The sequence below is a fragment of the Calidris pugnax genome, unplaced genomic scaffold (assembly GCF_001431845.1).
Source record: "Calidris pugnax isolate Ruff unplaced genomic scaffold, ASM143184v1 scaffold24, whole genome shotgun sequence".
In the NCBI taxonomy this organism is placed as follows: domain Eukaryota; kingdom Metazoa; phylum Chordata; class Aves; order Charadriiformes; family Scolopacidae; genus Calidris; species Calidris pugnax.
In genome coordinates, this window is record NW_015090922.1 from 1,853,968 (window position 1) to 1,866,271 (window position 12,304).

At 39.2% G+C, this 12,304-nt stretch overlaps 1 protein-coding gene across 2 annotated transcripts in view; it reads left to right on the forward strand.

Annotated features, from left to right (window-relative positions):
• Positions 1 to 12,304, forward strand: part of LIN9 (lin-9 DREAM MuvB core complex component) — a 41,506-nt gene that overhangs the window by 337 nt on the left and 28,865 nt on the right. For both annotated transcript variants that reach the window (XM_014950512.1, XM_014950513.1), the window contains exons 2-3: positions 10,247 to 10,279; positions 11,303 to 11,397. In XM_014950512.1, coding sequence (XP_014805998.1) covers positions 10,247 to 10,279; positions 11,303 to 11,397 — 128 coding nt within the window. The remainder of the gene's footprint in view (positions 1 to 10,246; positions 10,280 to 11,302; positions 11,398 to 12,304) is intronic.

Genomic DNA, 12,304 nt, shown 5'->3' on the forward strand with positions numbered 1-12,304 from the left:
GGGAGGCCGGGGCCGGGCCCCCCCGCCCCGCCCGAGTGAGGCGGCGGGGCTGGCCGGGCGTCAACCTGCCGGGCGGGCGGGGTGCGGGGCGGGGGTGCTAGAACAGGGAGCCGGGCGGGGAAGGGAGGGCGTGAGTGAGTGTGCGGGGCACACCTGACAGCCTGCACTGCCTGTGGGGTGAGGGCGGTGCGGGGGGAGGCAGCGTCCTGCCCCGGGGCAGGGGTGAACAGCCCTGGGCTCCTGTCCCTTCTGTCGCCCCGAGGGGAAAAGGAGGGCTCGGTGTGCGCTGTGTGCAGTGTGAGCACCTCTGAAGGACCAGGGGGGCTAGGGCATGCACATTGCATCTAGGGGGCACTGATAAATGCAGAGGGAAGAGCTCAGAGACCCTGCATTGTCTGTCAGGAGGTGAAAGCTAGATGTATAGGAAGACAGTATGAAAACAGATGCATACAGACCCATACGTCTACATCGGCTTTGTGTGAGTGTTGTTTTCAATGCATTTGAGGATTAGGTAAAAACTTAGGTGTAGGTGAGAAAGATACACGTGTTGCTGTATATATGAATTCATGCACAAGGTACTGGAATGTTACAGAAGAGGTCATTATTTAATACAAAATGTGTCTGTACACTACCTTGACACGTCTTCTAACAAAGAATGCAATAGAATTTACAAAGACCAACTTTTCCAAGTGAATAATTGAAGGTGCTGGTATACCCGAAAGAGGAAATGCGAAGGGCAATAGGGGCACCTAAAGGAGAATCAGTCGTGTTCTTAGGTGCTTTCTTTGTGCTCTTGGGCAGTGCTGGAAGTAATTGGTGGGACAGTTTCTGTGTGCTGCGGATTCTAGATTAATCGTGACCAAGATGCTAAGCTGCTTGCTGAAAGAAAAAGGCAAGGATTTCTTGATAACCAGCAGCGGCTGAACAGAGCTCTAAGCTGAACAGGAGGATCTATCTTAAAAAATAAATAAATGAAAAGTAATGGATTTAGCCCTTTCTGTACTGCTGCCTTTCCTTGACTCTATTACCCTTTTGCTTCTAGTGATACACTAAGCAGCAGTAGTGATCTTCAGTCTGAGAAACCACGGGACAGAGAATGGCATGAAATCAACAACCAATATCTATTGTGTGCTCTTGTAATCACTGCTGTATTATAAGTTCTGGTACTTACTGCTGAAGACAGCATTCTAAGTAAAGGAGATCCAGAGGATAGAGGAAAGGGTAGGTTTTGCATGAGGCAGTTTGGAAGGCTGAGACGGCTTTTGTCACAGAGATGGGGCACAAGGTGGAAATAATGAGCGAGGTGGAAAAGATTGGGCCAATGTGGAAGTATTGCTTAGAACATATACATACAATTCCATACAGGCCTAAGTCATGTATATGGCTACTTGCACATGCTGCTTGTATATAACTGTTGGTTTTATGAATTCACTGTGGTTATTTGGAGAGTTATTTCAGTAAGGCAAAGGTAATGTGTGAATATGCATCTGTAAATTCATGAGAGCTCTCTGGAGAGAGATGTCTCCTGTTGGAAGTGACTTATGGAGTAGGGTAAGGCCTGGTAGAGAAATACCCCGCTAGTCTTTATAAATACTATGGGCTCTACTTTTCTGAGGGGAAAAGTAATTTGATTATTTTTCCATTGAGATTTTGTTGTATTGATTTGTGTGTGGAATTCATGGTCGTTCACTTGATTAGAATGCGGAGGGTATTTACTGGGGAAAGAGGTTTCTCCTCAAGTGCTTGACTGTGTAGCCTTGTAGATTATATTGTCAGTAGTTACAACATAGTTGAATTTTGATAATGGTTTCAGTTTAGTGCGTTTAAGTCCTTATAGAAAATTACTCTTGAGTAATCACCTAATTATTCAGCGATTTAGAAAAATATATAGACTAATAACTGTTTCTTTCTCAAAGTTATTCTGACTGTTGCTTTAAAAGCAAAATAAACCACAAAACACAACTGCTTTTGGGACATCCAGGAAGCTTTCTATTTCTTTCAGAGTCTGTCACTTACTATCTGTTGCAGTTCTGTGTACAGTTCTAGCAGAACCAGGCTTATGTAAAACATTGTAAAACTTTAGATGAAACTGTAAAGACATGCCAAGCTAGAATTGGGCATTTAGTAATTTCAATAAATGTACATACAACAGGGTAGATGTGTATTTTTGCTGACACTGCACAAGTTCATGAACATACCAAATATTCTGTATCAGAAGATTATCAGAGGGAATTGACTCAGAGTTAAAATACTGCTTCAGACTGTGGTGTGTGGCTTTCTGCTACAACTCCAACAACTGCCACGAGGATCCTACATGGCCAATGTCATTGTTTTAACCAAACAGATTTAGGAAGGATCATCGTAAATTAACGGTAGAACTGACACTCTCAATTTGGTACAGCACAGTCACGTACACTATACCATATTAGAATCTGATTAATATAAGTCATGAACCATTTGAAACAAGAAGTTAACAAGAAGTTAAAAAAAATAATTGTGTCTCTTTGATGCTTTATATTGCCTGTGGTGGCACCAGGAAGATTTGACAGGTGTGTTGCTTCCCTTGTCACGGATGCTGGAGTAGAACATGTGACTCAGTTTCACTCTGACCATGCAGACCCTTGCCAGCAGGTCTGTATTTAATTAAGTTTGATGCAGGTAGGGGATGTTTTGGCTTTTTTCATCAAATTGAGAGGGAGCTTAATTTTTTCTCTAGTGTTGGTGAACTGCTAGAAATGTGAAAGTTTCCAAGAGGGTTTGCCTTGTGCTTCCTTTCCTATTTTGGTGCACTGGGTGTTTTTAAATTACACTGTAACTATTGCCACACGTAGTTCTTTCATTTCCAGTCCTGTACTTAAAATGAAGATATAAACTTAGTCCTGACTGATTTAACACTGACTTCATGTGGCTCTCAGTCTGCAACTTAATTTATAAGGGATAATAACAGTAAGCATTGCAAAATTGTTTTTGGAATCTTCTGTAGTGGTATAAAAATAAGTTCCTAAAAAAGTTAGAATAGTTCACAACTACCAGACTTTCAGATTTATGGATAATCTCTGTGAATTTTCTCCAGCATATTTTATAGTAAAATATTAGGCCATAACTGAATTTTCACATAAGAAGAATCATAAGTAAACACAGCATATTCAGTGACAAGAAGACTGAAATTATGCAGTTTCACTTTCAAATTGAAAATCTGATTAAGTGGAATTTGTCCCAGAGTATTCTGATAGCACCTATTTGCCCTCTGCCAAGTTATGTAGTGCAATTGGGGAGTGAATATTACTTAACCCAAGAGGGAGATAAATGTAATGCACGTAGTTGTCTCTCATAGTATGTGCTTATTTAATCTGCTAAAGTTATTATTGTTCCATTCTTCTCTAGAGGTGCCATTCTGTCCTTTTGAAATGGGTAAGAGTTCACAGTGACAACCTAAAAAATGAAGATGGCAGTACATAAGTTCACATGCATTTCTTGTAGTCGAGGCATTTTCTTACTAGTGTTGCCAGGGGAGAGGGGTATAGTAACCTGGGCTGGAGAAAAGTTCTGTGAAGAAAGAACAATGCTGTGGCAAATCCTCTAGCTGAAAAATTCCAGAAGTCCTGATTGAAGAAGTACTTCCAATACTAATACTTGGGTTTATATTTTTGGAGACAAAATTTTGTTTCTGCAGACTGTTGGATTGGTGCCCGGCGAGTGAGTAATTTTAGTCAATGTGTTTCCCCTCCCCTTATCTCCTGGTAATTTTGCAGTGGAGGTAAGGGGTGGGCAGTTTTCCTGCTGCAAACCAGATGGCCCTGTCTCTCCGTCGCAGCAGAGGAAAACAGTTGATTGCATTGGAGTGTACATAGTGCTGTCCTGACTCTTGCTTTGTGGATTACTCGGTTATAAAGTACACCCGGTAGAGCTGAGGTGAGACTTTAATACAACAGGCAACGTGCAAACGTGACTAGAAGATTGTCCTGGTAGAGGCGGAGCTCAACAGCCAACAGTGTGGGCAAAGTTGTGTCTTGGTGTGTTCTTCTGCACAGGTGAGTCTGAAATGAGGAGAATGGCTGGAATCGGCTCTGTAAAAGTGAGATGCCGTTTTTGGCCAAAGTGAGAGTGAGATGCCATTTTTGACCAAAGTGAAAGCTAGCTAAATGATCACCAGCACAGGGCCACCGCTGGGAGTGAACCACTGAGCTACTCCAAATGCAGTGTTCGTGTGTTGTACGTAGACAAGCACCAATAAGTGGCAGGTGAATGGGAGAAAGAAGGCAGAGGATAGTAGTGATGGATGTCAAAATGTTAACCTTTTACAGTACAAATACTGAAAACAGTAGCATATTGCCAAATATCCTGTGTTGGTAGGCACTGCTGGTACTGTATCTAGGGGCTTGAGTTTTAGGACACAGGCAGAAGAAGGGAAAGGGGACAAGGATCTTTCTGCATGGCCTTTTATCCCATAGATGGAGGCTGCAGTGTAAGGGTGGCACTTTGTCCAGAAATCATTCTTTACCCCCAGCACACCCTTGTAGAATCATCAAGGTTGGAAGGGACCTTTGAGATCATTGAGTCCAACCATCTTACCTAACACTGACAAAAACCATCATTAAACCATATCTCTGAGCACTATGTCTACCCATCTTTTAAATACCTCCAGGGATGATGATTCCACCACTTCCCTGGGCAGCCTGTTCCAATGCTTCATAACCCTTTCAGTGTAAAAATTGTTCCTAATATCCAATCTAAACCTCCCCTGGTGCAACTTGAAGGCAGTTTCCTCTTGTCCTATTGCTTGTTATGCTGTGGTTCACAGGCACCCTGCCCCTGCACAGCCAGTTGCTCTGCTCTGCATTTGAGAGAAGGCTCAAGATTAGTCCTGTGGCTGCTAAATAGTAATCCTTAATTAAGAATTTTGGGATTGTTTATGCTGCATACCTTTAAAATTGTATGTTTCCATGGTATCAGTGTATTGTCCCTCATGAGAATGCAGCGTTTCAAAAAGAGGGCTTTGGGATTGTGGTTGTTGTCTGCACAAATCCTGTAAAAGGATTCACATGGCTGAGAAACTTGACTTCTATCCAGTAGTTAAATTAGGATTTCGAAATACACAAGTGTCAGTTTATTAGGGGGCTCAAAACAGGAGGGAAATACCGATTCATATCAGTATCAATACTGATTTACCTTGGAGCTAAAAGTTGTTGTTTGTTTATTTATTTATTTACCTCTTCAACAAGCCTGAAGTTTTGGGGCATCTTAAAAGCTACCCAAAGCCACTTTTTCCTCTGCTTGCTTTTTACTTTCTAAGGTTTCCTGAATAAACTGTCCTTTTAGTGGCCAATTGGTTCGAGATGCTTCCTCTGCTGAAACGACTTGTGCTGTGATTGTGTAGATAAATGATCTCTCAGAGGGTTAATGACTCAATCTATAATAAAGACTTGTCTTTTTTCCCCTCTTCTCCATGAGTTTCCTCTGTCACACATTTTTAGTGCCAGTGATGTAGTTTAATTACATAGGTTTTTGAGATAGTCGTGCAATGAATGTTAAAATAACTGCTCACCTGCACGGAATTTAGACAAAATAGTGTAATGACCTGGAGAGGCAAGGTTTTATGGTATGTAGTTGCTTATCTGGATCCTAGAGTTTTCTATATTGATTTAGATATGCCCCTTTGTGCCCACACATCAGTTGCTATGGAATGTCCCTTTGGTTACTTGTAACCTTGATTTTCAAAATTGTAACATTGTAATTGTCTGTTTCAAATTATTTTTTAAAATGAATTTGTAAACACTTTCACAAATGTAATGTGCTTGTCTGTTTCTGTTTTACATTTGAACATCAGCTGTTGAGAAGCTGTATGTAAAGTGCTTTGCTTCATGTTAGTACTGAAAATACACATCAGGGCATCCACCGCTGTCCTTATTGAATTGCAGTCAGACTCCTTATTGAATTGAAGTCAGACTCCACCTCTTTTGTTCAGTTAATAGTATTTTCAAACCGGGGCAGGGGGAATTGATGCTTGTTTTTAAACTCAAACCTGGCTTTAATTTTTGAAAAGGAAAAAAAAGGTTTTACCTTTTTTTCCCCATACCTCAAAGCCCATCTCTGTATCAGAAATACTTTTTTGGAGAGCAAACTATCAGAGTTCCCTTTTCAAGTCTGTTCCTACTGCTTGCGGTGCAGTTAGAGGAGGTTTTTTAGGTTCTCTTCGTGGCTATCCTCTGTAGGTGCTCCCTTGGGCTGGGAGAAGGAGGTTGGGGCTAGAGGAAGGATTCCTGGTGGCCACTGGGCTGGTCCAGGGATTGGGGAGTTCTCCATCTGCTGGACCCACACCAGCAGCCACTGAAGCCGATCGGGTTCCTCGCCAGCCCAGCATGAAAACATCAGGGTCCTTATCATGCTAGGCTTGGCGGACTTGAGGTTATTTTAATGTTGATTTTTTTTTTTAATTCAGTTTTACATGGACTTCCTGAAAATAACTTCTTGCAAGTGTTATAAAACACATAAATAAGCCTATTCCTGAATCTTCGTTACTAATGAGCTTCCTGTTATCTTACTATTAAATGCCTCATAATCTAGCACACAGTTATTTTTACTGCACATCTGTGGAGCACATATTTTACAGATTTATTTTTTTTTTTTAGGGCTAGAAAAGGCCTTTATAATCGTCTTACATTCTTCATTAAGCATGCTAGGATGCTTGTGTTTGGAATTTCTGTGTATCAATTCCATGCTTCCTTTTTAGCTGTAGTTTTCTCTTTAAAAATACATGTAAACTTTGTTTAAAGATTTTCAGTGATAAGGAGCTCAGCATGTCCTTTCTTAGTATAGTTACATAAGATCTGTTAAACTTTGCATTCATTGCTGTCCTGAACTTATCCGATATTACTTTCTGACAAATTGATCTAGTTATGCCTTGCCTTGTTAAAAAAGGCTGGAGAGCTATTTACTGTCTAAATTATCTTCCTTTGTAGATACTTGTGATCAGTGCAGATCTTGACCTTCTTTGGGAAGAACAAGGTTGGAGTGTCTTGACTTTCTCACCATAAGGCATGTTTTTCAGATCTTCCAATCTTTCTCGTAGCTCTGTTCTGAACTTTTTCCTGATTTTTCCAAACTTAGCAAAGTGTGAACAATTTGTTCAAGTAATTAACTTACAACATACGCAAAGCAATACTCAATAGGATTCGAAGACAAGACTAAGCCAATCATACAGTTTGGCAGGTCTTCCAATTCCTGAGCCACTGCTGTGGTGAGCTGGCTGTACTTCCTCCCTAGGCTGAGGGACTTTTTTTATTCTTATTATTAAAAAAGTGACCTCTCTGAATATTGGTTGTAATACCCTAAATGATGCATAGGCCTTATTTCTTCCTTTTCACCAATTTTTTTTAAAGTGTTTGATGTTTGTAGAAATGAAATCTGTGTCATTGTCATAATAAGTATTTACATTCAAGCATGTGTGTATATTCTACTTTAATCTCTATGTTTATAATTAAAATGCTGGTTAAAAAGACTGCCTATAATTAAATATTTGTTATTCTGAACAGCAGCATACAAAATTACTGGCATTTAATGTGAGGCTGGGATATTATAAATGTAATAATTACTCTAACTGAAATTTTTGATAGTTTTAATAAACTTAATCTATCCTGAATCACTTTACACTTCTAATAGTTTCTGAAATGCTTTTATTGTATTAAATGTTAGTTGTTTTTTATTGTAACACAGTATTGCTTAGAAGATGATCCTAGTTCCTGGTTTACATGTATTCTAATGCTTTACACTACAGAAGTGGTGTTGTTAATAATCCTCTGCAACTCGTTACATTAAAATAGTTTAGTTTAACTTTGAACTGGCCTAGATCAGGAATTTCTTATTTGAACCCTTGTGTTCCTAAATAAAGATACCCTTTTCTGGTTACGTTACTTTAGTTGCAGGTTAAGTGAAAACAAATGAGCAGCCTTATTCTAGTATGCATCTGTTGAAGATTAACTATCCCCTTTGGAAAAGACCTTGGCAACTAATGCTGTTTTGGCGTGGTAATCTTATAAAGCTAGAAGGTAGCACAGTAACACTCTGATGTCCATCACTTCTCTACCTGTTGTTTCTGATGCTGGTCATCTAATGCCCTGCTCCACTGGCCCATCATCAGCCTCACAGGTGAAGCATCTGAGTTTGATGGTCAGCACAGGATCTCGGGCACTTTCAGCTGTGAGGTTCACACCAATCCCCACATAAACCTCATATAATCCCCATTTGCAACCTCTTGCTGAGTTGTTTCATTTCCATTGTTGACATGCTCACCCTTGGCTGAATTGATTGAACTTGATTCATATGAACAACATGGTTAAAAAAAAAAAAAAGTGGAAAATTATTATGTATTTCGTCTTTACAGAAGAAGTGAGATATTTTACAATAGTGATCCATTCTGAAAAGCCAGCATCTCCTCTGTTTGACAGTCCTGAGGACCCTGCTTCTGCCTCTCTGTCCTTGATGACGTCTGCTTTCCCCTTGTTCTTAAACTGCATGTATTTATTAATCCCTGCACACATTTCCCACTATCCCTTACATTAATTTGGGGGCAACACTAGTTCTTCATTGTTCTTACTGTTCTGTTCAGGACTGCATTCTTAGTTGATAGCAGGATATCCATGTATTTATCCAAGCATGGTGTACAGTATCTGATTATTAGTATGAAATAAAAAAAAAAATAATAGCTTTAATCCTGTGGTACCTCTAGCTTACAGTTTAGTTACAAGAGCTAAATTCACTGAATAAGATCATCATAGAAGTATGTTACTGTAACAGTCACTGTTAGGTTTCTAACCCGCCAAAGGTGATATCTCAGAAAAGAAGTATGTCAGAAGGGCAAGAGTGTAGCCCAGGTTTGTCACCTTGTTTTTGACATGTAATCCCATATGCGTTAGCTATTGGAAATTTGGACAACTTGGGAGAATCTGGGGTGGAGGCCCTCTAAACCACCAATGAGTTAAAAGTAGTTTCACTTCATATCTTAAACTTTCTATCCTTTTTTCTATCCTTTTTTTTTCTTTTTAATATGTGGCATAATAAGATGTCAGCAAACAAAATAATATGAAAAAAATAAAGATTGTAGGGACTGGTTTGCTACTGCTGCACCTGCATTCTCTTCAACAGTCCACCCCAAACCAAAATGCTCTGTGATATTCCCTGGAATGTATCCTCTTAGAGGCAAGGATCTCTGGCGCTGTGTAGTTAGTGGGGTTAGGACCTAGATAGAGGGCAGCCACAAGAAAAGGGATTTCCAGGCATTTGGAGTCAGAAATGTTCTCGGAACAGCAGTTCCAAAGAGAAGCTGAAGGAGGGAATGGGGAAAATGAGGGGGAGAAGTGGATGCAATGCAGGATGGAGTGGTTGAAACACCGGGACATAACTGGAAAGATAAAGTTGATTTGAGAGAAAAGCATGTATCTGTGGAAGCATTGTCACACAGAAATATCTTTCCCCTCTGCTAATGTAGTTGCTTCAAACAACTCGTTCTTAGAGAGACATTTGAAAATTCCAGAGCATGAAGGCTGTAGTCAGGCCCAGTTTTGTCCTTCCTGGTCCAGAAGCACTGCAGAGGTCCTACAGATGCGGTGGGAGGGGAGCAGTGAAATTCTGATGGATGCGTTACACAGTTTGAACAGTTTGAGCAAACTAAGGATTCCATCTGCATTTATAATATCTGCATCTGCTGTCTTTCTGAATAAGGAGGTTCCACCAGGGGGCAACTAACTATCCATCTCCCTACTTGTGAACCAAGCTTAGAGAGCATAAACGACTGCTTTCGTGGAGATTTCTGGCATTGAAGAATATTGAATTGGTAGAAATAATTAAAAAAAAAAAAAAGTGATGTTCATTACAGTTTCCTTGTCAGTTGTATAACATATTTGCGACTGCATCAAACGAACAGCTGCATGGAAGTATGTAGTCTGGACATAAAGTTTATTCAGAATTTGTTGTGTTAAAGGAAAGTGCTGAGCATCTGAAGCTGTTTTTTAGATATGAAACTAAAGGAAAAAGAAAACAAAACATGAATATGCTTTCAAGATTTATTGGGTAATAAACATATAATACTTAGTGCCATGGAGGGCACGCTGAGTGCACTCATTCAGCTGTGAAAGATTTAATATTAAATTCCACTTTCTGCCTGACAATTAATTAAGAATGAGTAGAATGTGCATAGGTTGTATGGTTTGAAATAACTTATGATTTATGTGGACTTTTTGATATATTGCAGGTTCTTCAGCAAAAGCACTTGTGAGCTTGAAAGGTAAGAAATTAATGTGTTATTTATTTGTACCCAGTCTGACTTTCAGGTGTACTTAGTTTCTGGCTTCAAAAAGCTCAAGAAAACAACACGGAAGAAGGCTTTTTTGTTGAAATATGGTTGGTTTTATTGTGGATATTTGTTAGTTCTACAGACTAATAATCCTTGGTGGTTGAAACTACAAATGTTGTGGTGTATTTAGACACTGCTTTTCTGGGTGAAATTCTTGAAATGTGTTTTTTCTTCCTAAGTACTGCCTAAGCGTCAGGTTTGAGGAGAAGATTGAGGCAATCTTTCCTCTCTTGAGGATGAGATAGGAGAAGGATTCTTAGCAAGACCTGTACATGAGACAAAATTAACATTAGGCAGTAATTTCACAATCTCATGGTGTTTTCCATCAGCAAGTTGTGGGGTAAATAAAAAAATCTATTTCTTATGTCTTTTTCTTTGAAATTGTCTTTATGAACATTCATACAAATTTTGAGTACTTATAATCTGCCCAATAATAAAAGTTTCTTTATAAATTACAAGGCTTCTGTTATATAAGGAAGAAGACATGGTCTATTGTAACTAGTATAGGTTTGTTTCAATAAAATTTGATTTACTTTTTGATCTGCACCCACTTAATCATTTTTTAGAACCAGAGGAAAGCCAGGTCTGACAGAGCTTTACCTTCTCCAGGTTTCAGTTACAGCCACAGTACAGCTGTCTACATGTGTGTCAGCCTGGCAGTGGAAGTAACTGATTCCAGCAAAGGAGGTTTCAAGAAATCCAAATGTTTACAGGAGTAAAAAATATTTTGTTCATGTTTCTCCATGTACTGAAAATATCTTTCAGGTTTTTTTTTAATTAGTGTTCAGAACAATTTAATAACAATATTGAAATCTAAAATCCATTTGTAATTTAATCTGAAGAAGATGTTGCATGTAACTAAAATATATTAGTAGTTGATGCTGTTACATTAGCTTTTGGATAGTAGTTATGTTAAAATATATGTATATTAATGACATCATTTTCTCACAACAGAGGGAAGTTTATCCAGTTCCTGGAATGAAAAGTATAATTCTCTGCAGAAAACACCCATTTGGAAAAGCAAGAATGCTGGTTCTGCAGTGGAAATGGTAAGAAGCAATAAAAAGACAACCTCAGGACTGGTAAAATACCATAAAGTGAATGAAATTTAAGGTTAAAAAAATTTGGCTGAGATTTACAGTTTCATAATTTCTGAATGTTAAATTCTCTCCTTCACAAGCAGTTTACGCAGTTGGAATAAAAGATGAAAACATATTTCATAAATGAATCATAAAAAAATTAAATTGCTGACCTTGTTCAAAATAGGTCCTAATCATTTTCTCTCTTTTTTTGCAAAGCAAGTGCTGTGACACATTTGTGTTGTGTCTACCACCTCGAACTTAGGAATCGCCATTTCTGATCAGCCATTTGTTTTTATCTTGTGAAATAACTCACTTCTAATTATGGCTGAGAACTGATGCGTAAAGAAAAGGAAGGGAAAATGTCATAATGCACTTCCATCATTGTGCCTTCTGGGGGCAGATTTTTAATAAAAATAAAGGAATGTCAGTGAAGGTGGTGTAGCATCCTGAGTTGTGTCACAGGAGACCTTTTGTTAAAGAATGATGGTGGGGAATGGAAGGTAACAAACCTGCAGCCTGCAAAGGCATGTGTTTGGGTTGACCATTTCCCTTTCTCCTTTGAAAATATTCCATGTATCACATTCAAGCTTTTCTTGACTATTCTCAACTTCCTCTGCCTTACTGAACTAAGGGAATTTTTGGTTTGGTTTTGCCACCAGCTGTATTGCACCCGGTGCTTTATTGGTCTACCACTGTGTGCTCTTTTTACTGCAGCATGGAGAGTGTATGAAATAATGTCTCCACTGCCAGGCAGATCTTTCTCCCATCCCCATTCTGGAGCCACCACCTTTTACAGTAATTGCGACCAACTTGCCAACTATCACCTGGTTTTTATTCAAGTCATTATTTTTTGTGAACTGTCAGTTTATTGGAA